This window comes from Pavona decussata, unplaced genomic scaffold, assembly GCF_977016875.1.
Source record: "Pavona decussata unplaced genomic scaffold, jaPavDecu1.1 SCAFFOLD_137, whole genome shotgun sequence".
Classification (NCBI taxonomy): domain Eukaryota; kingdom Metazoa; phylum Cnidaria; class Anthozoa; order Scleractinia; family Agariciidae; genus Pavona; species Pavona decussata.
This window is the reverse complement of record NW_028145550.1, coordinates 327,977-351,236: the sequence shown is the minus strand read 5'-3', so window position 1 is coordinate 351,236 and position 23,260 is coordinate 327,977. Positions and strand designations below refer to the sequence as shown.

The window sequence follows — 23,260 nt, the reverse complement described above, 5'->3', positions numbered from 1 at the left end:
AATGAAAAATAAAGGATGTTCCTTTACTGCTACTGTCAAACACAATTTTATTATGTCAATTTTGTCAACTTTATTTGATAGCAAGAGAAGAATCTTAATAAAAAAAAGCGTATATATGTTGCTCTACATTGTTTACACTGTTTGACAAGGCACTGGTGAACCAAACTGGCACTCTTCCCTATCGAGATATCGGCTCAATCCCTTGGTTTTCTAACAGCGCTTCATGTAAGTATCTGAAGGGCTTCGTTTTGGCCTCCAAATGTGGTCGTTTCACAATAGTACAGTAATGCGATTCTGCTAATTGCAGGCAAAACTGTTCAGGCTGCGATGTAATAATTCCATGCAGAAATTCTCGAATAGGCTGTATGACTGACAGGTTTTGATAAGGCCGTTTGGCTTCAAAATAATAATGAATATAAAAAGGATTGCATCAGCCCTTGGGTCGAATCTTCACTTAACACGCTCACTCATCTTTTGAATTATTTAATGTATCGTATGCTGAGGGGTATACCGCTAGCAGAGGAGATTCCAAAATAAAACCGGGAGCAAAACAAATCAAACAAAACAAAACGCAATGGCGAAGAGAGGTAATTTAAAACGTTGCAGGAATAATGGTAACTTCGTTGTCTTCTTCGTCAACGCTGTTGACCACAGCAATCACGATTCTTTCTTTCTCTGCAGAAGCACTGTGGCAAACTAAGATACGGTTCATGCAAAGTCATTCCAAGTGAGTAAGTAACGAAACGGCCCTGTGAAGCAATCGGCTGAGAATGATGGGATTTACTTCATTAGTGTGGCCTCTCTTATTCACCTTTCTTATCTTGGGAGGCTGGACTCATTGCAACGCAATTGCAGAACAAGGTAACTAAACCGAAACTAAATTCATTACAAACCTCATCTATCTATAAAACGTTCCAGTTTTTTCTCTCTTAGCAATTTCTTAATCATCACTTGTATTCTTAATTAACTTACTTATCGTATAAATAAATGCATGCATTACTGAACTTCTAATTTTTATTCTATGGGAGTTAGGTGTCAAGTGGAATGGAAGTTCTATTCCCTCTTCCGGCCACTTTCTTGTTTCACTGTAATTTTTAATTGTCTTTTTCTTTTGCAATTTGTATTTACTTTGTGACGAATTCATTATACCTAAACCTATTCCACTTTGCTACGAGTACAGGGAGGGGTAAACATTCAGCAGCCACAGAGAAGATAGTGGATTGATTTTAAAAACTCGGTTTCAGCCTCTTTCCATGCCCAAATCGCGCTTATCGAGCGAGCCAAGTTGCCCGTCGGAGGCTTGGGACCGGGTGCGATAGCCCGAGGCCGCCCTGGGCGTTTCAACAGTAACGTTCAGCCGAGCGCCAAGGACGAATGGGGACGAGGCTAAATGAGTATATGTCCATCGATTTTGCAGCGTGTGGGGAGGCTCTCGGTATGGAGAGCGGTGCAATTTCTGACGCACAGATAAGAGCCTCTTCTGAAGTGGATAAAAATCACGCAGCCCACCAAGGAAGATTAAACTTCCAAGGAAGTGGAATAAAAAGAGGCGCCTGGTCAGCTCACGCTGCAGAGAGTAGCCCGTGGCTCCAGATTGATCTGATGAATAACACAGCCACGGTGACACGAGTAGCAACGCAAGGAAGACATGGCAATGAATTGCAGTGGATAACCACGTACAAACTGCAGTACAGTAACAACACTGCGAACTTTCAGTACTACAGGGAACAAGGACAAAACCGGGACAAGGTAACACACATTCAATAATATTTTCCTTCATTGCCCGAGAGGTTGGAATGAAGTGAACCCTGCAATGTTAATGGTTTTCGACTACGGGCGAAATTTTCCCATCTTTCTGCGAATCCCGTTGCAATCATGCAGGAAAAATACGAAGTAAACTGGCAAGCTTTTAGTTCCATACATAATTGTACAATACATCGGCTTCCAAAATATTTTTTCACTGGATCATGGACGAATAAAGAGTGGGATGAAAAGACTTATTACGAAAAAAACGATTACTCGATTAGCTTTTAAAAATTGTTGTAACTTTCCCGGAAACAGAGCGGTTGTTGTTTTGGTCTATTAGCATGTTCACACAAGAAAATTGGTGATTTGTTTGCTGGAAGATTCCAACCAGTTTCATTATCTTCATGACACAGCACGCGATCCTTCATCTATGATTACCGCTAGTGATTTAGTTGTACCTATAAAAAAAAATTCATTGTAATTTTACGTATGAAACGAACCGGAACGAATGAATGAATTCTCTCATCGGTAGTTCGATCAAATAAATGATATTTGATACATTCACTCCATTTTAATCATTCTTCACGGATTCACAAAATAGACCATTTCTCAGTTGGCTTGAAAGCCCAGTTGGTAGGGTAGTGTACTGGTATCGCATAGGTCATGAGTTCGAATCCCTTTCACAACTGAATTTTTTTTCAGGCTTTATTTTCTCAACTGCTCAAATGGTGATGATCTCCCTTTTAAATCTTTCATCTACAGTTCTCAAACTCATTAATAATTCATAAAGCCGAAACAAAGGAAATCACTACCGAGGAGGAGGTTTAAAAATGTGAGCTTTTGCTTCGAATTTCTCCAAGAATTATCAGTAGTTTGAGAAGCCATATCAAACACTCGAAAGAGTGTTTTCTCCTATTTCCAAACACCTCGAGGTTGGTTAAAAAAAACTCGGCTGCGCCTCGTTTTTCCAACCTACTTCTCGGTGTTTGGAAATCGGAGGAAACACTCTTCCTCGTGTTTGATCTATTACTTCAAATACAACATGTTTCATATATTAAAATAAGAAAGCAACACGCATGGAACATAAACATCTTTTAAACTCTCAAATGGTAGCTGGCTGCATGCAATCGCAGCAAACACTGAGAAAGATGTTTTTGGGACTATCTTTTGACTAACACTCCTTTCTATCTCCCAAAATGAACTTGAACATTCACTTAAATTACAAACTTTAGAGGACCCCCCCCCCCAAAAAAAAAAAAATAAATAAATAAATAAATAAATAAATAAATATTAAAAAATAAATAAAAAATAAAAAACAAAAACGAATCAGTGCTTAACCCTTAATACTACAGATCGGTGCTAAGCAACAAAATGATGTTCCTTGCCCAGTTAGAGCTCTATTCACTCAGTTTTTTGCCTAATAGATGGGCTTCTGTTCCCGTGTCATCAGGTCACACCGATCACATTCGTGAACGAAAACCAAACTCGGACGAAAAGTGATCGGTCCCAAAAATATTTCTGCTCGCAGGCAGCCAGGGGTATGAATACGGGACAGGACAGGACAGGACCGATTACAAGTCCGGCGGTCCTTAAAGGGGCAGTGTCACCAGTTTTTAGTATACCTTTAAATAGCGTAAAAACATATTTGTATAGATGGAAATGTTAATATAATGGTTCAGTATTGTTAACAATTGCCCCACGTGTATACATAAGCTAGTAGCTGTTATTTTTTGCTGCGGATGGCTTGGATGGAAATGGATTACAAATAGAAAGAATTGGCCAATTTGTATTTTGGAGAAATTGCTGAAAACAGGTTTATAGTTTGTTCTTCATTGAAGCAATCAGTTTATATTTTCCCCTCGGCGCTCTACGAACAATTTCATGTTAGAGAAAAAGTTCTACGTTTAATATTTGAGTAGTTTTGGTCAAAATGCGGCAAAATCTCCGTGGCAGTGAGAGCCCCTTTAAGCAACTGGGTCTCGCCGCCGTCTTACCTGACTTAATCTATTAACTGATTTAGGTTTTTGATGGAAATACAGACCAGGACACAATAGTTTATCACGAACTGAACCCACCAATCAACGCACGCTACATCCGTTTTCGTCCGATCACTTGGAAAGGGTTCGTATCAATGCGAGTGGAGCTGTATGGCTGTCTGGAGTCATCAGGTATTAAAGAAAATTTTAATAGAATGTTTTCATGGCGCCCAGGTTGGAAAAGTCAAACAATAACAAATGTTTGCAAAAGCTTGGAAGGTCTTAGGTTCGACTTCTGATAGGAGCACTCGGATTCCCTTTTTCCGAGTATGCCTGTGTCACTCACTGAAAGCAATACATCATTCTCAAAAAAATTTTTTTTCCCAAAGGAAAATCAAGGCATTGTTTCGCTCCTCCAATATGGCCATCGAAAACACACTCTATTTTTGACAGTTGCTCAAGAACTAATTATTTTCCAAGACTTTCCTGTAGCAATTCAGCCTTCAACTCGCTGTATCGTCTATATTTCAGTAATTGCGATGCTATTATTTACAGATCAAGAAGTCGCGGAGAGCTCCTGTGGTGCTGCAGAAGGATGCGGAGGCGTTTGCCGATCTTTGAAGTTTGCCACGCCATCAGTTGGATACGCCCTTGAAGGTCACGTGATTAAGAACATTTCTTTAAGCGTGGGAATGGGTCACACTTGCAAAGAACGATGTGCCATGGAACGAACGTGTGTGTCGTTCAACATTGGCCCACCGGTAAACAAAAAAGTTCTTTGTCAACTGAGCGATTCAGATCGCAGTCTACATCCGGGTGATCTCAAGGGACGAAGGAGTTTTACTTACAGAGACACCGAGGTTCGTGTAGATTTACGACCACCTTTCTTTCACACTATAATTGTTGCTAAATTGAAGGTGTCGGCATTACGAGACAATTTATTCAATGTCAAAAGACAGGGAAATCACTCGCCTGCGGCTCGTGGTTCCACTTGAATTTTGATCATCTTATGACGTCATATTGTGATCTATAAGTGTCTAGTCCATAGAAACCTGACGTCGATTTGTTAATTAACATGCTATCATGCTGAAATTTTCAACGATTACTAAGTTTGCTAAGATCTTTCGATTTGTACATTGTATTAATTTGTAGCTAATTTTGTTGATTGTCCTAATGTATTCTGATAAGGGCTAACATGTGAACAAAGATCCTTCTATAATATAACCACCACGATCTCACCGTCGTCATTACCTTTCTTCTTTTTTCATCATCAACATTCATCATCTAAAGTTTATTGTACCAGCCTTTTGTTTAGTAGTTGTAATATTGTACTGTAAAATGTATTGTTTTTTGCTTGTTGCGTTATAAAGAAAGAAAGAAAGAAAGGAAGGAAGAAAGAAAGAAAGAAAGAAAGAAAGAAAGAAAGAAAGAAAGAAAGAAAGAAAGAAAGAAAGAAAGAAAAATCATCAATAGTCACAATCGTCATCATCGTCAAATCATAACAAAATCATCGATGAACTTCCTCGTCATCACCACCATCATTTGCTCTCCGCCAGCATTTGTCTACCGTAAGCCAGTTGTACATGGGGTAAAAAATACAAAAGCAAAGATGACAATTGAGTTTTGTTCTGTGCAGAATCCATGCTCCAGCAACCCATGCCTTCATAATGGAACCTGTCTGAATGGCTACACAGACAAGAAATACCTTTGCATATGTCAAACTGGAACCTGGGGAGAAAGGTGTGAAAAAGGTAAAGGAAAACATCTGACACATAATGTTAGCGTAGTACCAGCGCTCTCTCAATTAAGGTATGAAGGATCGGGTCTTGATTGTCAGGCAAATTAAAAGTGTTTTCTACAATAGTAAAAGACATGTTTCAGCATTACGCATGTCATCTACAGTTTCAAATAACCCTATACATTTAGGCAACTTTCAAAGGCAAAAATAGATTGATCATGACAGAAATAATTCGATGCTAGATAATAGAGATAACAAAAAAAAAACATTTCAAAATGTCAACTACTTACACATAGCAATTCCTGGTACGCTATGATACAAATGCAGTTACAAAACGTCTAGTGCAGAATGATATCGTTTTGCACTTTACCCGGAAAGAACAACGACTAAGTAAAGAAAGGTGTTTACATCTTCAATTCGGGTTTAAAGCCCTTTATGTAAATGACACTTCTTTTAATTTAACGCTGTAAAATGTTTAAGCAGCTGCATGTAAAATTTTGAAACGACTAAAGCAGAAGTGTGCTGGTCTTTACCGTTATGATAAGAGCCACTGAGATGGGCTTTTGGTCCAACCAATGATAGGTTTTCGTCGTATTCAAAACTATTCAACAAACTACGACTGATGTTAAAGGAAGGGGTTCACATTTCAGCGCATGTGCATGAATCTAAATGCTTTTTTCTCTTTCTTATCAACTTTATGGCCTTAAAAAGGAGAGTACAGTACCTCTTCCAGACCTCTAATTTCATTGGTCCCGTGGTACTGTAGCTCCCATTGTTTTTTTGTCGGGGATCCATTTTTCCCAACCAATGACCTATTGTTTCGTTCTCCAATCACAGATCTCGTCTGGATAGCTACTGTCTTTCTCCTTAAAAATCCCACTCACATGTACTTCAGTAATCACATTCTATAATTAGTACAAGCAAAATGACTGAAGACCAAAATTCAGAGAAAATGCTGGTGGATTGTACTCATATTGTCGATATTAAATTTAGCGTTGAGCCGTATGATTTATTCCACGGTTGATGTGTTTACAGTTATTTGCTTTCGAAACAACGCAATCATATGAAAAAAAATACCACCTGAGTAACCTATTCCCTTCCGAATCGTTCATAAACAACGAATAAAATTAAACAGGCTTGGGTCATAGCGAACAAAGGCGAAAAGTATTTTGATTTATGGACATGCGCAGAACCGTGAACCCCTGGCCTTGAAATTAAACTTTTTTCCCCTCCAAAGAACCTCGGAATCACGTTGAAAATTTAATACGTCATCGAACATGAGGTATTAAAGAGATTATGCACCACGTTTGCGGCAAACAGCAAACGGCAGAAATGACCACGTGACCATGTTTATCCTTCATTTGCCGCTCGCTGTTTTCAGTTGCTAAGAAAAATTGAGTGTTTTTGCATTAGAATTAAAGGCCAGAATTATCTTGTACTATTTTCATCTACGTACTCATATTTTCAAGAAAACATAAACGCGAATCTCACGTTTGCCGTTTGCCGTAAACGTGGTGCTTAATCTCTATTGTCTATTTCACAATAAAGCAACATCATGATGAAATCTAACGTAAAGTCAAAGTCATCTTAAAGTGATTAAAAAACTTCAGCGCTCTTAAGATATACACATACCTATCCTTACACCTTCTGAGTGTGTTTGGCATTTCTTCTTTCCTTAGTTCCTCGGAGTTGCAAGGAGTTGTATGACAAAAACATGTAAGTAAAAGTTGTACTGTGTTTTGCAAAACTCGAGGAGGTACTGAATAATAATAAATAGTAAAGACCGTTTATTAAACTCATTTGTAGCTAACATATGGCTGAATTACAGAGCTAATGCAATAACAATACTATGTAAAGATCCTTAAAATAAATCACTACATTGTAAGTACAATTATTAATCTATAAAACTAGCGTTAAATCCGACTAAAATTTTATGGTCACAAAATCTTGCGTCGTGTTCTACATGCCAGACGGTCATCTAACCCTAACCTATCAAATAGAACCTTTTTACAAGCAATGTTTGACCTAAGATTGTAACTGTAGGCAATAGGCTCTTCTCTTCACAATAAATAACCACAAGTAATGGGATAATTATCGAGTTTTAAAGAACTTTTTCTTGCTTTTTAGCACTTACGGTAACAGAGCCTACTTGTTGAATTTGGATTCGGTTCAACTTCCGCTTTATTGTCACATGACCAGTGATCTTGGAGCATGTGGAGGGGGTGGATGGACGCTGGTCATGAAGACTGACGGTAAAAAGGTAATTACAAGGATCTGTAGAACTTGAAGTAAATGTATTTGATTTGACTAATATGTTTATTGAGAATGTTGTATTATTCAGTGAGTTACACAGGTATACCCGGACAAAAAAAGGACATCCGAGTGATCCTATAAGGAGTCGAACCTAAGAACTTTCGATTACTAGTTCGCATGCTCTACCACTGAGCTACAGGAGACTCGTGGGAGCTAAGGCCATTAAACTAGGTTCATGGGACAAACTGAAACATCCTGTATACTGCTAGGATTGAAATGTCAATGTGTGGCATATGCGCAATGGAACAAATGTGATGGTATATTTTAAGCCTTGTAAATGAACGAATCAGTGAGTGACACAGGTATATTGAATAATATATCATTCTCATTCATTCACCAGGCTTAAAGTGCCTCTAACCCTTCAATTTGTTTTCTTTTGATAGATTTCCATATCTTTCAAGAACTCATTTTCGGAAAAAATTTTGAGAAATATTGAATCCTTTTTTTTTCTCGAGCGCTAGAAGTGAAGGCAGTCTTGTCGATATTTTCACCTATCCTTCGCATTAGTCCCCCACTCGGCCAAATATGGAGCGTGACGTAAGAAAAGGACATCGTGCAAAAATATCCGAAGATTCGCGGTAATGCTTCAATTGTAAACAGAGAAAATGGTTGAAAACTGTGTGGTTTTTGGATGCAGCAACTCTCGAAATGTAGAGAAAGGAATCAGCATGCATAAGATTCCTTCTGAATCCTTCTGGTGTCCTTTTCTTACGTCACAGCTAAGAAAGTGTCAAATATCGGACGCTTCTCATTGGCTCGTTCCTAATGAGCCCACGAGACAAAAATTTGTCCAGCGGGGCTTAAAGCGCGCAAAAATTTAAAAATTTCAGTAACTTTTAGCGCTCGTAAAATAAAAAGGATTCAATATTTCTAAAAAAATTTTTGAAAATGAGTTCTTCACAGATATAGAAATCCACCAAAAGAAGACAAATTGAAGGGTTAGGGGCACTTTAAGATCGGGTGTATTTATTGTTAAAAAAACGTTTTCTTTTAGAGCACATTTCATTATGACTCTACTTACTGGACCAATAAAACTGGATACAATCTAACAGCTGGACAGAGCGGGTTCGATGATAAGGAAACCAAGTTACCTTCCTACTGGAACACATCCTTCACCAAGATCTGCCTTGGTATGAAGATCGGCTCACAGCTGACCTTTATTGTCCTCAAGCGGAACAAAATCGTTCCGTCTCTGTACTCACTTATCGCTGATGGGCAAAAACGGTCCACCACACTGGGTCGCAATACTTGGAAGTCGCTTGTTGGTGTCAAGGCTACCTTGCAGACTTACTGTGACTATGAAGGCTTTAACCAAGTTTGTTCTCACAGCATCGGATCACGAGCGAGAATCGGCATTGTTAACAACGACAATAACCTGTGCAACACCTGTGACTCTAGAATCGGATTTGGAACGGGCGGGTACATCGACGATACCAACACGTGTGGGAACGTGGGACCAGGTTCGTCTGACACTAAGGCCATGGGCTACATTTTAGTTCAGTGAAGAGGATGACCAAAACGAATCTCGTTTTCTTGCTTTATAATCCGAACGAGCAAGTTGCAAGGATATTGCCCCGTGCAAAAACACGTTATAGTAAAACTGAAACACTTTGGTCCAGCCTAGTAGTTCATAGCCGTTCTCTCTTGCCTCGTTTGTCTGCACGAAGCCTGAGTAGGGGCCTTGGTTGACAGGAATCCCACTCAACTAAGTAGCTTCCAGGCCTGAACGAGCCGGAAAAGCTTCAGGACGCAAATCACAGGTAGCCCAAGCGCAGAATGAGAGAAACACACGTAACCAGATCCAGGGAATCTAGACTACACATTTTGCACATATATAATCTGTTCCACGTTTCGCGTATATTATCATACTGCCGCATAATATCAAGAATTTGCAATTGTCCACCTCGCAATGTATTGAATAATGACTAGGCTTTGAAATTTTTTTTAGTTCAAGTTGGGGTGTAGGACAGGCAAAACAGACTAACCAAACGGTGTATACAAGTTCCTTAAATCAGCTACGGAAGACACTTATGCTTTTGCACGCGTTGTTTTTATGTAAACTTACTATGCAATAAAACAGATAAACTATCGCGTGCACTGAATTTTACATGAGCCAAATTGGTCTTATTTTTAGCTTTCTGAATCACATTTCACTATCGGCGCGAAGAAAACATCATTAACGTTAAAACACAACATTAAGACGAGTGAAAAAGCGATCCCGTCTTCACCTTTCGGAGAACGTTTCGCCCATCGAAAAGGGTTCAGCCCGCTACTTCCCAAAATTCTGTACTCATTTATTCACTCCATTTTATGTCTAAAATGCAGGTGACTCGGGCAAACTTGAGTCTCGATCATTTCCTCGCTCATTAGAATATCACTGCATCCGTACCGATTAAATGAATACAAAATGCGGAGCTCAAAACAGGAAACAACTCATTGTTCAACAAAATAGCAGATGTCTTTAATGGCACTGATAATGATATTTTCGCAAGGGTGAAAGTGTTACTAGCTGTACGTTTTGTAACAATTATAGGCACCCAAAGGTTTGGTTCGGTGGAATATCTTTCCGGGAGGCCTATTAGCCTCCTCAAAAGTTCCATTAAATTTCGAAGAAAAAAATAAAGTTTTCTTCAGTCAAACGTCCCTTCAAATTCTCGACAGTGGAAAACTTGTTCCGTTTGTTTTCGGACGGGCAAATATGTCGTTCCAAGTCCTGATGTGAGAAGCAAAGCTTCGTCAAAAGTTCCATTACATTTGTTTTCTTCGGTCGAACGTCCCTTCAAATTTTCTCAACAGAGAAAAACTTGTTCCTTTCGTTTTCGCACGGGCAAATATGTCTTTCCAAGTCCTGAAGTGCGAAGCAAAGGCCAGCTAGCATTTTCGGAAAGCCCGCAGCAGCTTGGAAATTCAGTTGTAAGATTCTGTTTGGTTTAAATGTTCGCTTTGAGTGCCCCCGAACAGTGCCGGTTTTCCACGAATATTCATGACATGTGCTAGAAAAAGCGTCCTTAAACCGATTTTTGTGCACTTACAATTTTACACTTAAATTGGTAAATTAAATTGCTTAGCACATTTTTTCCCTCTAACGCCATGGCAAGACGTTGTTAAACCGATTATTGTACACTTACAATTTTACAAAGACGATTAGCGCTGCAGGTTTAAAGACTTTTCAAGTACCTTTAAATATAGAAGTAACAATTGTTTTCAATAATGAGATGCTGACCTGCTGCTGTACCAAAGAAATAGAGGTACAGCATATGCAGTGCTGCCAGCGCTCACAATTCAACTCATGGCAGCAATATTAGCATCTTTTCTTTGATAAAGTAACGATGGAGGTATAAAGATAAAGACCATTTCAAAGCAAAAATATTTACACGGTTTTGTTATACCAGTATTCGTTTACCAGAAGCTCTTTTGTTTTCAGTTCCGTCTTAAAATTCGATTTGGCAGTATGTTCATGATAGCAAGTCGAATGTGTCTCATCTTCCAACAGTAAATCAGAGGATTGAGAGACGAATTAAGAAACAACAGGGTCATGGTGTAAGAATGAATCACCGTCATAACGAATCTTGGTTCAGAAGTTACAGCGACGATCAATAAAATACAAATGTTTGGCAAATAACAAACCAAGAACGTGAGATATACGTAAACCGAAGTGACTCCGGATTTCCTCATCCTTCCGACGTTTACTATTTCGTCATTTTGTGTTCTTTGCAGTACCTGGAGAGCATGGATTTGATGCGCGTGGCGGCGGACGGCTACATATATCTTGTAATTTAGAAATGTTGCAGTTATTACAGAAACAACCTGAGTTATGATAATAATCCAGTACGTCACTTTCTGCGAGCTCCACAAACTAATCAGCGTAAGAGGTGCGCTGAACAGCCAAGCTGAGATCACCACAGAAGCAACGCGCTTATGGGTCACAAGTTCCTGGTATCTGAGATGAAGATGAATGGCCAAGAATCTGTCTACACTCAGAGCCATTACACTAAGGAACGACGCAAGACAAAATAGATTCAACGTTAAGAGATACGCTATGTGCACGAGGCGGTAAATTGGATTGCTTGGCACATTTTTTTCCTCTAACGCCATGGCAAGACGTGTAATGTGTAGCGGTTGTACCAACAAGCCAACGCCAAGATCAGACACAATCATACTCAGAAGCAAAGTCTTCAGAGGCTTTGATAACGAAGACGTTCTTCTTATAGCATGGCATGTTACCATGTTCAAGATGACTGCGGTACAAGATAAGACGACGTTGAAAACGCAATTTACGACGTAAGTCGAAAATAATTCCCTACCTTCTTTCATGATACAAAAAAACCCCTTTTAAACAAGTCTCTATAACTTCAGTGCTGCGTCTCTGCGATCTGCCTGCACACCCAAGGGTTTCTTCCTCGAAGATGTCAGTTCAGGGCGAATTTCTTTTCCTTATTATCATTTTTTTCAAGCACGTTCAAACACTGGATTTAGGAATAATGAGTCCTTGACGTAAACCTCTCACCTATGCTCTGATGAAATGAATGACCACTATTGAACGACAATCCAAGCTTCCCTCACCTTGTATTCAATAGTGCTTGGTCATCTTTAGACAAAACTTTTAAAATATTGTGCATCTGTGAGCTTGAAACAGATATCCTTACGGACTTTGTTATACAATTGCCTGATTTGAATATCTTTTATCTCAAATGATGATGAGTGGTTAGGCTTAAACAAGCACAGCATTAAAACTGGTAGCAGCCGACAATGTTGTTAAGAGAGACGTTTGGGAATTGACAACTTTGAATTGAGCTTATGCTTTATCTACTACTAGTACCGAATGTCAAATTTCAACACTGCGAAGTCAACTAACTTCGTTTTTTAAAACTTATTCCTATGCCAGCAAATTGATGAAATCATCCATTTGACCTGTACATAGACAGTTGTTTGAAAGCCGCGGAATTAATTTGCAAAGCGGAAGGACAAAAGCGCAATACATTTTTTTTTATTTTTTTAAAGAAAAAAGTGCCAAAGAAATATAATAATCGTCGACTCTTAGTCGCAATCTCTATTTCGAATTTGTGAGTTAAAAAAAACAAGTTAAGACAAAAGTTGAAACCAGAAAATTTACTTTTTATTGAAGCTGGTGGGTCGGAAATGAGTTTATATCTCCATATTCACATCCCTTTTAATATCCAACAACAACGATATCGTTACCCTTTGAACAACGAAAGGAAAAATTATATAACTGCCCGGAATTGCAATTATCTCTTAGATTAAATTTGTTAATGCCTCGAGGATATTTTTTAACAGACAAAGCGTGCATGATAGCACGCATACTGAAGGATTCAAGACTCGTACTTTTCTTTAAATTCATCTTCATTTTATAACTAATTCCTAACACATATTAGTACCCACATATAGAAAAGTATCGGCCTCATTCTAAACGGTCTTTGGCGGGTGCGCAAAGTTTATTCTCGAAATTGGTCTCTAAAGTTAAATTTACGTTTTAGATGGGCCTCGCCAATTATTCAATTGCAAGCGAAAACCAAGCGAGTGCTACATTAGCGTTTATTTGTGTTACCTAGGTTCATCTTTTCTGTTATCGGCAACTTTGATTGAGAAGTTGCCAACTATCCTTACTACTCAGCAGACTCATTGTAATAAAGATATTTCGAATTCTTGAATTCGAATTTCGTACATGTGGGTATAGATATTGCCTCTAAAATTTTTTAGTCAAGCCTTGCCATAGTCAAGCGAAAAACAGGTTGTTGTCACATTTAACGTTAATTTGTGTTACCTTTACGGTTGACACGTTTATTACATTCAATAATTACCGTTTAGGAGTGTTGGTTTTACCCTTTGGTACATAAATGGCAGCCGATAAAAAACTCTTTTGTTTTCATAAAAATTAGCCTTACTAGCCTCGTTAGCATGTGCAAAATTCAATAGAATTTTTACTCTAAAATGAGGTTAGTGCGGCTAATTAACATATATTGAATAGAATAATAAATTGGCTGTCACTTATGAAAAAGGTCTATTTACCCGCGTTTAAATGTGTTGGAGTTACCTACGAGTTTACAGCCAACTCGGCATGTTTATTACGTGAGGGCAGCTTGAGAATGTTTATCCTTTTATCGGCATAAAGTCGGTTGCAATTTCTTCCTTACGATGAAAATCAAAAGAAATAAACGCTACTGTTAAGTTAATACAACTTATTTCAAAGCACTGGTAATCTCAACGACAAACACTGTAACCCAATATTTTACAGCTTTTCATCGGGTCCGACGAACGACGCTTAGCTTAATGATTTTGATGCAGTTGATCTAGAATTACTACAGAATAGAGCGTTTACGGAGACCTGCCCTCTTGCCTTGATCGCTTCTTGTCCTATTCTCAGACCGGAATTCCTGAAGTCCATTCCTCTACTTGTTCCTATTTTTCCACTGTACCCACCTGAAAGTCACAAAATCAAGATTCATTGAACAAAATAATTTGCTTCAGAGGCTTGCGTCTAAGAAATGTTAAGGACCTCATTACGACGCGGTTTACATGGCACAAAGTCACAAAGAGTAAACAAGTGCAGCTCTCCGTCATGAATGAGATGCGGCGCCACCAAAATTTATCCGCGTTCCTAAAACAACACCTCATTAAGACATCATTTCAGGACGGACCAAGAATTCATCATCAGTTTCCCTCGAATAGAATTATCTTTTACTGCAAACTTGGCCATAAAATTGAACAGTCAGTACATACATTTTGGCTCTTGAACAATCGAGTTGTGAAATTTTGTGAAACCGCGTGTGAGCATTCTTGAAAGCTATCTTACCAATTTCTGACCAAAGGTAAATATTGTCCGAGATACAAGTCAAACAGTCTTGTGGGTGTAGCAATCCAAACTTCATCCAAACAGTTGACCATAGCAATTGTGATAAGGTTCACGCATCTTTCCGTTTTAATGGTCGTTGGGGGGAACGTGAAATCTCTATACGTCTGTAAAATAGAGTGAATCACATGTGTTTAAGTAATTTTCAATAAAGGGGTTGAAAACCAAAACCAAAGTTATTATTCTGGCCAATCACAACAGACTCAAACAGCGCAATGAAACAATCAGAATTGGGAGCCAAACGCGGGGAAAGCGCACGCGAGGTTGAGAAAGTGACACGAGTTCTATTAACCAATCACAGAGCGCAGTAAAGCAGAACAAAGCAAACACGAAGTACCTCGGACACTTAACTGAAAACTGCTCTAGAATTCATGGAAATTTAATTTCGTTTAACTGATAGATACGAGGAGCTGATGGCACCTATATGTAAACTTATCAACCATACTCGCGTTAGACTGTACTGTACTTCATTAACACTGACACTAATTTATAAGCTTATCTATATCGCTAATCCTCAGTCTTTAGTTATAGACTTCTTTTTGTAATATCAGCGCTTGAGATTCAAACTTTTCCCGTTGCAAACAAACAGTCGAGCAATAGTTTAACTAATACTGGTTTAAACGTGGTCCCAGCTGGATGCTAATTAGTTCATGAGAATGATGTATTATTCAGTAATGACACAGGCAAACTCGGAAAAAGAAATTCCGAGTGCTCCTATCAGGAGTCGAACCTAAGGCCTTCCGATTACTAGTTCGGATGCTCTTCCACTGAGCTACAGGACACTCGTGGGAGCTAAGACCATTAAACTAGGTGAATGCGCGCATAATATTTTTTCAATTGAGCGACGTTGTTTGAGAGCGGTTTTCAATCGTCGAAAGAAATTTTATCTACTTCAGTCTGGTTTAACTAGGCTCTGTGATTGGTTTGCAAAATTCGGCGCCACTTTATCAACCAATGAAACCCAAAACCAATCGTGACTTTCTCCCACTCGTTTTCCCGCGCTTGGCGCCGGTTACTTTTATTTGCTTCGAGTTGTGTCTTTTGTGATTGACCAGACAAATTACTTTGGTTTTCGTTTTACGAAACTCAATTGGATACCGCTCTACCGGTTCAAAAATTGCGGTAACGGTTATATTTAACACAACTAAGATAAAACAGTTTACGGAATCAAGAGAGGATGAAGTGACGGAATCCATTATGAAGGTAAAAGGATTTAAATTCTAATATTTGTCAATTAACGAAAACTGAAAATGACCACTGTCGCAATTGTCGTTCATGTGAATTCTACAAGGCAGTAACTTACACCTGGGCATCATTAGTTACATGCAGTACTTCAAGACATTCGGAGTGAGGTGTCCTATAGACAGAGACGGCACTTAAGGGACCTGAGAGCATTCATGTTAAGGTGGCAGAACTGCAACCTAGCCATCGCTAATTACCTGCAAGGGCAAATGCATAACTCAAGTATGTATGTTTTCTCCATACCTGTACGTTTTCCCGAGGTGCATTCTTCAGAAGGTTTGAATAAACCAAACCAGGACAAACCAAGGTGACGCCGATGTTATCATTGTGAACTTCCATGCGTAAAGTTTTGAAATAACCCTGCAAAAAAGGTTAGTGTAAATTCTTAACTTATCGTTAACCATTAAAGCCTAAATATCAAGAGGCATGCTCGCCTCACTGCTCTTCAGACGTTGCTTATTGTCATAGATGTGAGACTTTGGTCGTAATTTCCTCTATTGTCACGACCTCGGAGTTTCATCAAGAAATGATACCATAACGAATAATTGTATCTTCCTTCCCCCTCCTCCCTCCACAATCCAAACCTCCCCAACCCTCTGCTTCCCTCCTCACGGCACAGAGTTTCAATCCTGATAAGAGTCAAACTAACACCAGCTTTTTACCTGCAAACTACTTGGATGATCTAAAACTACACAGAGCTCCTGGGAGAGTCTTGATGTAGAGTGTAGGGAAAGACCACAAATCACCGAGGGTTTATAAGAATGAACTGAAAGACTTAAACATAGAACGAGTGGTATGGATGTATCCTTTCAGTTTCTCTCAACGTGTCGCAGATGTTCGCGGGAAACATTGGCGCCTTGACTACTCACCGTTTCGCCAATGTACGGTATATGTATACCTTTTCTTTTAAATACAGTGCATGCTATGCAATATATAGCATTTGCAGGGCTGCATGTTAAGGGATCAATGATTTTAATAGATCGCCTTGGATCTTCATTTAATGGTCCTTTTGACTGAATGGTCACGTATTTGAAAGGTGACGATGCACGGAATTCTCTCGTTCTTTTCCTTCTGTGACATTTGCAGCGCTGAATTTCGATCTTTATGTTTTTCGAGGGATGACCCATGTTGGCAACAGTCACGATAACCATTTTAAACTATTAAAGATCATAAATATTTTCGAGAGTACACTTAAATATCTATACACATGTACCTGAAGAGCGTGTTTTGAAGCTGTATATGACGCCATATTTGGACCAGCAGCTAGAAGAAAATAAGATATTATCAATAGTAAAATTTAGTTCAGTTTCATGCTGTGGTCTGTATTTGCTTCTAGTCTGAGATGTTTGAAATCACTTCAATTTTGAATTTCCTTTGACTCAGATTCGTTCTATAAGCCGGAACTATAAGCAACAAAAATCAAACTGGTCTGAAAAATTTGAAACCAAAAACACATCGCAAAAAAAAAAAAAAAAAAAACTAACAATTTTTTGGACGTGGAGCAACATCTTGCCAGCTGACGCATTACACACTACTAAATTTGCCACTGCGTATTTTTTTTAAAACAGCTCAAAATTAATGATCTGGGATGGTCAGGGATGCACAGAGTAACCAAAGATTTACCATTGGTGAAATTTTGATAGACGAAGTTTTGGGGGAGCAGGGATGGCACAAAGGTGAGAGCACTCGCCTCCCACCAATGTGGCTCGGGTTCGATTCCCGGATTCGGCGTCATATGTGGGTTGAATTTGTTGTTGGTTCTTGTCCCTGCTTCGAGAGGTTTTTCTCAGCGGAAACTCCAGTTTTCCCTCTCCTCAAAAATCAATTCCAATTTGATCTGCGCTAAATACTTTGACACTTTAATAAAATGACCTTTTTTTCGTCAGTGACAGAGGACACTCAGAAAAGGAAATTTCAGTTCTCCCAACAGGAGGTTAACCTACATTTATGACCTTTTGGATTGCTACATCAGAGTTCGGATGCTCTACCAATGAGCTACAGTAGGCTCGTGGGAGCTACGACATAGACTAGGCTCATATGAAATTTTGTTGATGACAGGCAGAAAATTTGCATCGCAGAAGCGAAATTTAACTTGAGACGTGCGTCTTGGATGCCCAGTCTTCCATCTCTGACTTAAAGCTGATAATTTGTACATAGTTTTTAAAGAGTTCCAAAGTTTACATGTAGCACATCACATTAGTAAAGGAGTGGTCACCAGTTAATAGACACCAAAAAGGTATGATGATCAAAACCATAATCAAATTTTCCTTTTTATTCTAGAAACAATATTGCAATATTATATAATTATCACGGTGCAGTGAACTGCGTATAACTATTGAGATTCGATCATTTAATCTAAAAAAGTCACGTACATGTACACTGTACATTACAAAGAGGCACGTTAGCATAAATTTAATTTCGAACTCACCACTTTTCCCTGATGCACTACTTATGACGACGATTTGACCTTGTTTATTGTGAATCATGTGAGGAAGGACAGCTTTAGTTAATGAGATTGTCCCCAGCACGTTTACATTCATAATGGCCTGGTCCACTTCAAGGCTACTCTGTACTGCAGAACCAAGCTGTGCTAACCCTGCATTGTTCACTAGGAAATCAATCTGTGAAATGGTAAATAGAATGTATTATTCAGTATGACACAGGCATACTCGTAACAAAGAAAATCCGAGTACTCCTATCAGGAGTCAAACCTAAGACCTTCCGATTACTAGTTCAGATGCTCTACCACTGAGCTACACGAGACTCATGAGAGTTGGGCCATTAAACTACTGTTCATTTATGGGACAAACATCCTGTGTACTGCTAGGATTTGAATGTCAATGATGAAAATGTGCCTGTGTCACTCACTGAATAATACATCATTCTCATTTATTCACCAGGCTTAGAATATACCATCACATTTTATTTCATGAATAAAGTTGTCAATATACACTCCAGGTAACCAGCAGCAGAACTAAGGGTGAGTAGCCTGAGGGCTGTCTCTTTAAATTATAGGAGATCAGTGGCCTGGGTATAATTTTGGGCGGAGGTGTACTGCAGTGATGCAACAAAGTTTTCAATTGCTGTATCAAAGGGTGGTATGACCATCTTCAAGCAACTTGTAGCCACAGAGATGACTTGCAATGGTACATTCCATAAACCATAGACTGTTCACGGTCCCCTTTTTTTTTCTGTGGGATTTTCAAGACTCAAATGCTTCGATTGAAATCCTACCTTCTTGGTTTCAACAGTAAGCACAATCTGGGTAGAGAGTCTAAGCTACTGAGGGGAACATTATTGGGGAGGACCCGAGAAAATTGTAAGGTGGTGGTGATCTTAAAATCATATCATTGACAACCTCATTATACAAGCCTTTGGGCCTCCTGGGGTTTCCTCCCCACTCAGTCTATTCATTATTACACAATCTTGTAAAGGAAGTGGTTTTTCTTTTTGTTTGTAATTTATGTAAAATGCATTTTATATATTGTAAGTAAGAAATTAATCTTGTTAGTTATAGGGCTAGTGCAATTTTGTAATTATGAATATTATTAGTGGTGGTTAATTAAAAGTGTATTTATGGTTAGTTCCCCAGCCATTCAACTAAAATTAACATCTCTGTTTTTGTTGAAAATTCTTTCTACCTTGCCAAAGTGTTGAATAACTGTGTCTACGCAGTCCTCGTGGATTGAGAAATCAGTAACATCCAGCGGAAGAACAAGAAAGTCTTCCTCAAAGGTTAATGGAGAAATTTTACTTGTCAAATCTAGAGAAAATAATGCAATACATAAGATAATTCACACTATATATTATTATATATGCACCACTCTCATGGTTCACTGTACACTCTTTTTTTCTTATAAGAACTTTTTTGTAGAACATTGAGGCTGAGATTAACCAAAATTTTAAGAACATACTAAGAACATACCCAGGCTTAGAGTCAGTTTTTAATTAAGAATCTTTATTTTGCTCATTTTTTTGTGTGTGAGAAGTATAAATAAAAGTAAAAGAAATGTAAAACTGTAGTCTGAGAGGACAATTGACTCAAATACCTTTACTCTGAAAAGCTCTCTGGGGATGAATAAAGTATATATGTATGTATTACTAAATACTTAAGGCCGTTTTTTAACATTAACAATGTGGTTTTCTTATTGCATGATACACTGAAGAACAACTCAGTTTGTAGTCTGACGGCATCAAAGCAAGCTACACAACCATGTGACAAGCAACTTGATACCACATCACAGTAAACAATGCACTTTGATTTAAGGTTTCCTGGTGACGTCCGCATTGATTTATTGAAATACTATACCACACAACTTTAAGAACATGTTAAGAACATTTTCAGGCTCAAATTGCCAAAAAAATAATAATAATTAAAAAATAAGAACGTTCAGCCTCAGCCCCAAATTAGTTCTTTTAAAAAAAAGAGTGTATAAAAAAAATCACCTATGAGGTGAAAAATGCCAGCATAATCTACTATATATAAGACTGTGCAGCAATCTTGTGAATTAAGCTGCATAGCTCATAAGTCTGGCAGTATCATTGTTAATGATTATTATTGATTTCTAATCAATATCATAATCAATAATAATCAATTGATTAATCCTAATTCAATTAATTCAGCCAATCAATTAAATCAAAACTCACTCATCAAAACATCTTTAAAATTGTCATTGATTGTTATTGACAATTGATGACTGATTCCACAAGAGTAAATGTTGGTAATGTGGAAAGCCTGATCTATTGCATGGCTATATGTACACTGTGGTAATTCGATTGCACATTGTCACACTTGAGTTAAATTTCTACAACACACTTTCTAACAAGTCTTGTAAAGGCTACCATCAATGCCCTTCAAAGTGAATACTGGGCAGGGCGTGGCAGAATCACTATGCGATCTAGTGGAACTAAGAGAAAGTAATTAGAATCTTCGAGGAGACAAAATCTTGACATTACCAAAAGTAAATACGACTAAGTACGGACTTAAATCACTCAGATACGAAGGAGCCAACCTGTGGAATAAACTACCGAATGAATACCAAAAAGCGGACTCTTACAAACTGTTCAAGAAACAGATATTAGATACGGATTTGGCCGGCCGCTACATGTTGTTATCAAATGCTGATATATTTTAAAGCATTTTATACAATTTTATACTATATATTCAATAATCTTAGAAACATTGTAAATAGTATCTTTCACATCTTTTTCAGTATTTTCATTTATCATTTTCATTACTTTTTCCTTTTATTATTATTATTACTATTTTATTTTGTGACTATTCCTGTAAAGTAGCTGGTTAACTAAGTGTTTAGTCAAGTTAATAAACTTACTTACTTACTTACTTACTGGGAAAACACATTCAAGAGAAATGGAGAATGTGGGAATTAGTAAGTCCAGTTACCAATGATTTGGGGCAGCTTGGCCGCCTTCAATCTACTGTAAGTTTGTTTATCTACAACGATTGAAAATATTTCCGCACTGCCCCATACATTAACAACACATGTACAACTGTCATACGAGAGTATGTAGACAGGCCCGGCAAGAAAAGCACTAGCTACCTGCGGGGCAGTCCAATTGTAAACAGTTAAAAATTAAGAAAATAAAGTTGTTGTTGTCGTTGTAAGGCCCCATTTACATGGAGAAAAGTTGTCCCAGGGAAGAGGGTCAACCTCCCAGTCGAGTCCACTTCAGCAAGCGTTTATATGAGAAAAAAGTTGACCCCTTTGCTTGAGCGAAGAGCTGGCTGATCATTTCTGCTTCTTTATCATGGTTTGTTTTATAGGCCTGCCTTATATTTTTCTTTCGACATTTCCTTCACAGGTTTCTCTAGGACTGTTTTCTCGACTGGTCCAAAGCGCTTTTATATTTTGCAGCCAATTCATTTGCCGAACCTGTTCATATAATTTCACTTTGTCGGCGTTGAAATCGGTGGCATTGAACTCACAGAGGCTTTTATGTATTCAAAATATTACTACTTGCATGTTTTCAAAGCGTTAAATGGTATCGCTCCACTTTATATCTGTTATCTCATCAGGGAAAAGGCATCAATCAGAAGCTCTTTGAGATCTAATGACCTCACTTTGTTAGAGGTGCCTCGAACCAAATGTAAGACTTTTTGTGATCGAGCATTCGCTTTTGCTGGTCCATCCAAGTGGAATAAGCTTCCTCTGGCAATTTAAGGACCGCCAAGAACTTAAACACTTAAAGACATTTTTGTTTAAAAAAGGATATGACATCTGATTATTCTTTACTTTGTTTATTTTATTTCTTACTTTTTGTTTGATTGATTACTCTTAAATTTTATATTTTATTGATTTCGACTAAATTTTTCGTTTTTATATTGTAAGCGCTTTTGAATATTATATAAAAAAGCGCTATATAAATTGATTATTATTATTATTATATTCCTTCAAGTGGCAGTCAATAATTGACTCCACTAGAGAACGGCTCCAAGACCACTTCTTTACCAAGCCAGATGGGCTAGACTTCAGTCTTGACACCATTTATCTTTCCCAATGACAACAGCAATTGCGCATGCTCTGATTGTCTCGCCTTGATGGAGTTGACCCGGCTGGGCGAGCCAAAGTGTTTATATGGAGAAAAAATGGCTCGGCTTGGAGGGTGACCCTACCATTGAAAAAGGGTGACCCGGCTTTTAAGGCAGGTCACCCTTCTAGCCGAGACAACCTTTTGTTTCTCATGTAAACGGTTCGCCAAGTTTTGTAAGGAAATCTTGGAAAAGTTGGCTCGCCCAGGGGTAAGCTTGGGTAAGCGAGTGTCCCTTCTACCAGGGACAAATTTTCTTCACATAAACGGGACCTAAGAGTTCGAGTCAGAGAATGCATACATTAAATTAATGTAAGGGGCTGTGCGCCGGAAATCTTGACAAGCATTTCATACATACTGATACACTGAGCTTTCACTCTCTCCAATTCATCTTTCCTCCTTGCAGACAGCACAAGTTTGCAGCCACACTGAGTCAGTCTGTATGCCAAATGTTCCCCTATTCCGCTCGACGCTCCAGTTATCCAAACGATTTTCCCTCGCAGTCGTGGTTCCGGTTTCTTCGCAAACCTTTCGTAGAAGTGGAGCACTGCATCACAGTCGGAAAAGTAAATCCTCACAACAAGCAGTAACAGAAACAACAGAAAACACAGCTCCCAGAAACCCAACATTGCGAAAAATCTGCCTAATCATTCACAGCCACCATCTTGAAAACGGAGATGGCCCTGGGCACGAGGTTAGGAATTAGAGGTCCCAGACCTCCGTAAGAACTTGGTGGCAGAGGAGGGATGAAAGAATGGGTGGAGTGACCACTAGTTCATACAGCAACAATAAAGCTTTATTTAACAAAGCTTTAAGGTCAGAAAGTTT

General features: G+C 38.5%; 3 protein-coding genes across 3 annotated transcripts; 1 reads left to right on the top strand and 2 right to left on the bottom strand.

Moving 5' to 3' along the window:
- Nucleotides 1–424: 424 nt before the first annotated feature.
- Nucleotides 425–10,179, top strand: LOC146467155 (uncharacterized). Its single transcript, XM_085126047.1, has 8 exons — nucleotides 425–861; nucleotides 1,418–1,749; nucleotides 3,767–3,914; nucleotides 4,278–4,582; nucleotides 5,359–5,473; nucleotides 7,140–7,176; nucleotides 7,588–7,720; nucleotides 8,768–10,179. The coding sequence occupies exons 1-8, from the start codon at nucleotides 771–773 to the stop codon at nucleotides 9,275–9,277; spliced, it is 1,671 nt and encodes a 556-aa protein (XP_084982173.1). The 5' UTR covers nucleotides 425–770; the 3' UTR covers nucleotides 9,278–10,179.
- A 12-nt stretch (nucleotides 10,180–10,191) lies between these two features.
- Nucleotides 10,192–12,760, bottom strand: LOC146467154 (histamine H2 receptor-like). Its single transcript, XM_085126050.1, has one exon. It carries the CDS (start codon nucleotides 12,085–12,087, stop codon nucleotides 11,194–11,196), a length of 894 nt encoding a protein of 297 aa, XP_084982176.1. The 5' UTR covers nucleotides 12,088–12,760; the 3' UTR covers nucleotides 10,192–11,193.
- Nucleotides 12,761–12,867: 107 nt separating this feature from the next.
- On the bottom strand, nucleotides 12,868–23,115 carry LOC146467153 (dehydrogenase/reductase SDR family member 7-like). The gene is made up of 7 exons (XM_085126049.1): nucleotides 22,791–23,115; nucleotides 19,525–19,646; nucleotides 18,312–18,504; nucleotides 17,097–17,146; nucleotides 16,127–16,243; nucleotides 14,585–14,748; nucleotides 12,868–14,211 (listed from the first exon to the last, which is right to left on the bottom strand). The coding sequence occupies exons 1-7, from the start codon at nucleotides 23,059–23,061 to the stop codon at nucleotides 14,181–14,183; spliced, it is 948 nt and encodes a 315-aa protein (XP_084982175.1). The 5' UTR covers nucleotides 23,062–23,115; the 3' UTR covers nucleotides 12,868–14,180.
- Nucleotides 23,116–23,260: the final 145 nt, after the last annotated feature.

What these genes read in the sequence shown, in the direction of transcription:
- LOC146467155 (XM_085126047.1), top strand. Translation starts at nt 771, where the DNA reads ATGATGGGATTTACTTCATTAGTGTGGCCTCTCTTATTCACCTTTCTT. An exon ending in AAGGACAAAACCGGGACAAG is followed by an intron (nt 1,750 to 3,766) that starts GTAACACACATT and finishes TAACTGATTTAG; the next exon opens with GTTTTTGATGGAAATACAGA. An exon ending in TTACTTACAGAGACACCGAG is followed by an intron (nt 4,583 to 5,358) that starts GTTCGTGTAGAT and finishes TGTTCTGTGCAG; the next exon opens with AATCCATGCTCCAGCAACCC.
- LOC146467154 (XM_085126050.1), bottom strand. Translation starts at nt 12,087, where the DNA reads ATGAAAGAAGGTAGGGAATTATTTTCGACTTACGTCGTAAATTGCGTT.
- LOC146467153 (XM_085126049.1), bottom strand. Translation starts at nt 23,061, where the DNA reads ATGTTGGGTTTCTGGGAGCTGTGTTTTCTGTTGTTTCTGTTACTGCTT. An exon ending in TTATTCAACACTTTGGCAAG is followed by an intron (nt 18,505 to 19,524) that starts GTAGAAAGAATT and finishes ACCATTTCACAG; the next exon opens with ATTGATTTCCTAGTGAACAA. An exon ending in TTACCTTTGGTCAGAAATTG is followed by an intron (nt 14,212 to 14,584) that starts GTAAGATAGCTT and finishes TGTGACTTTCAG; the next exon opens with GTGGGTACAGTGGAAAAATA.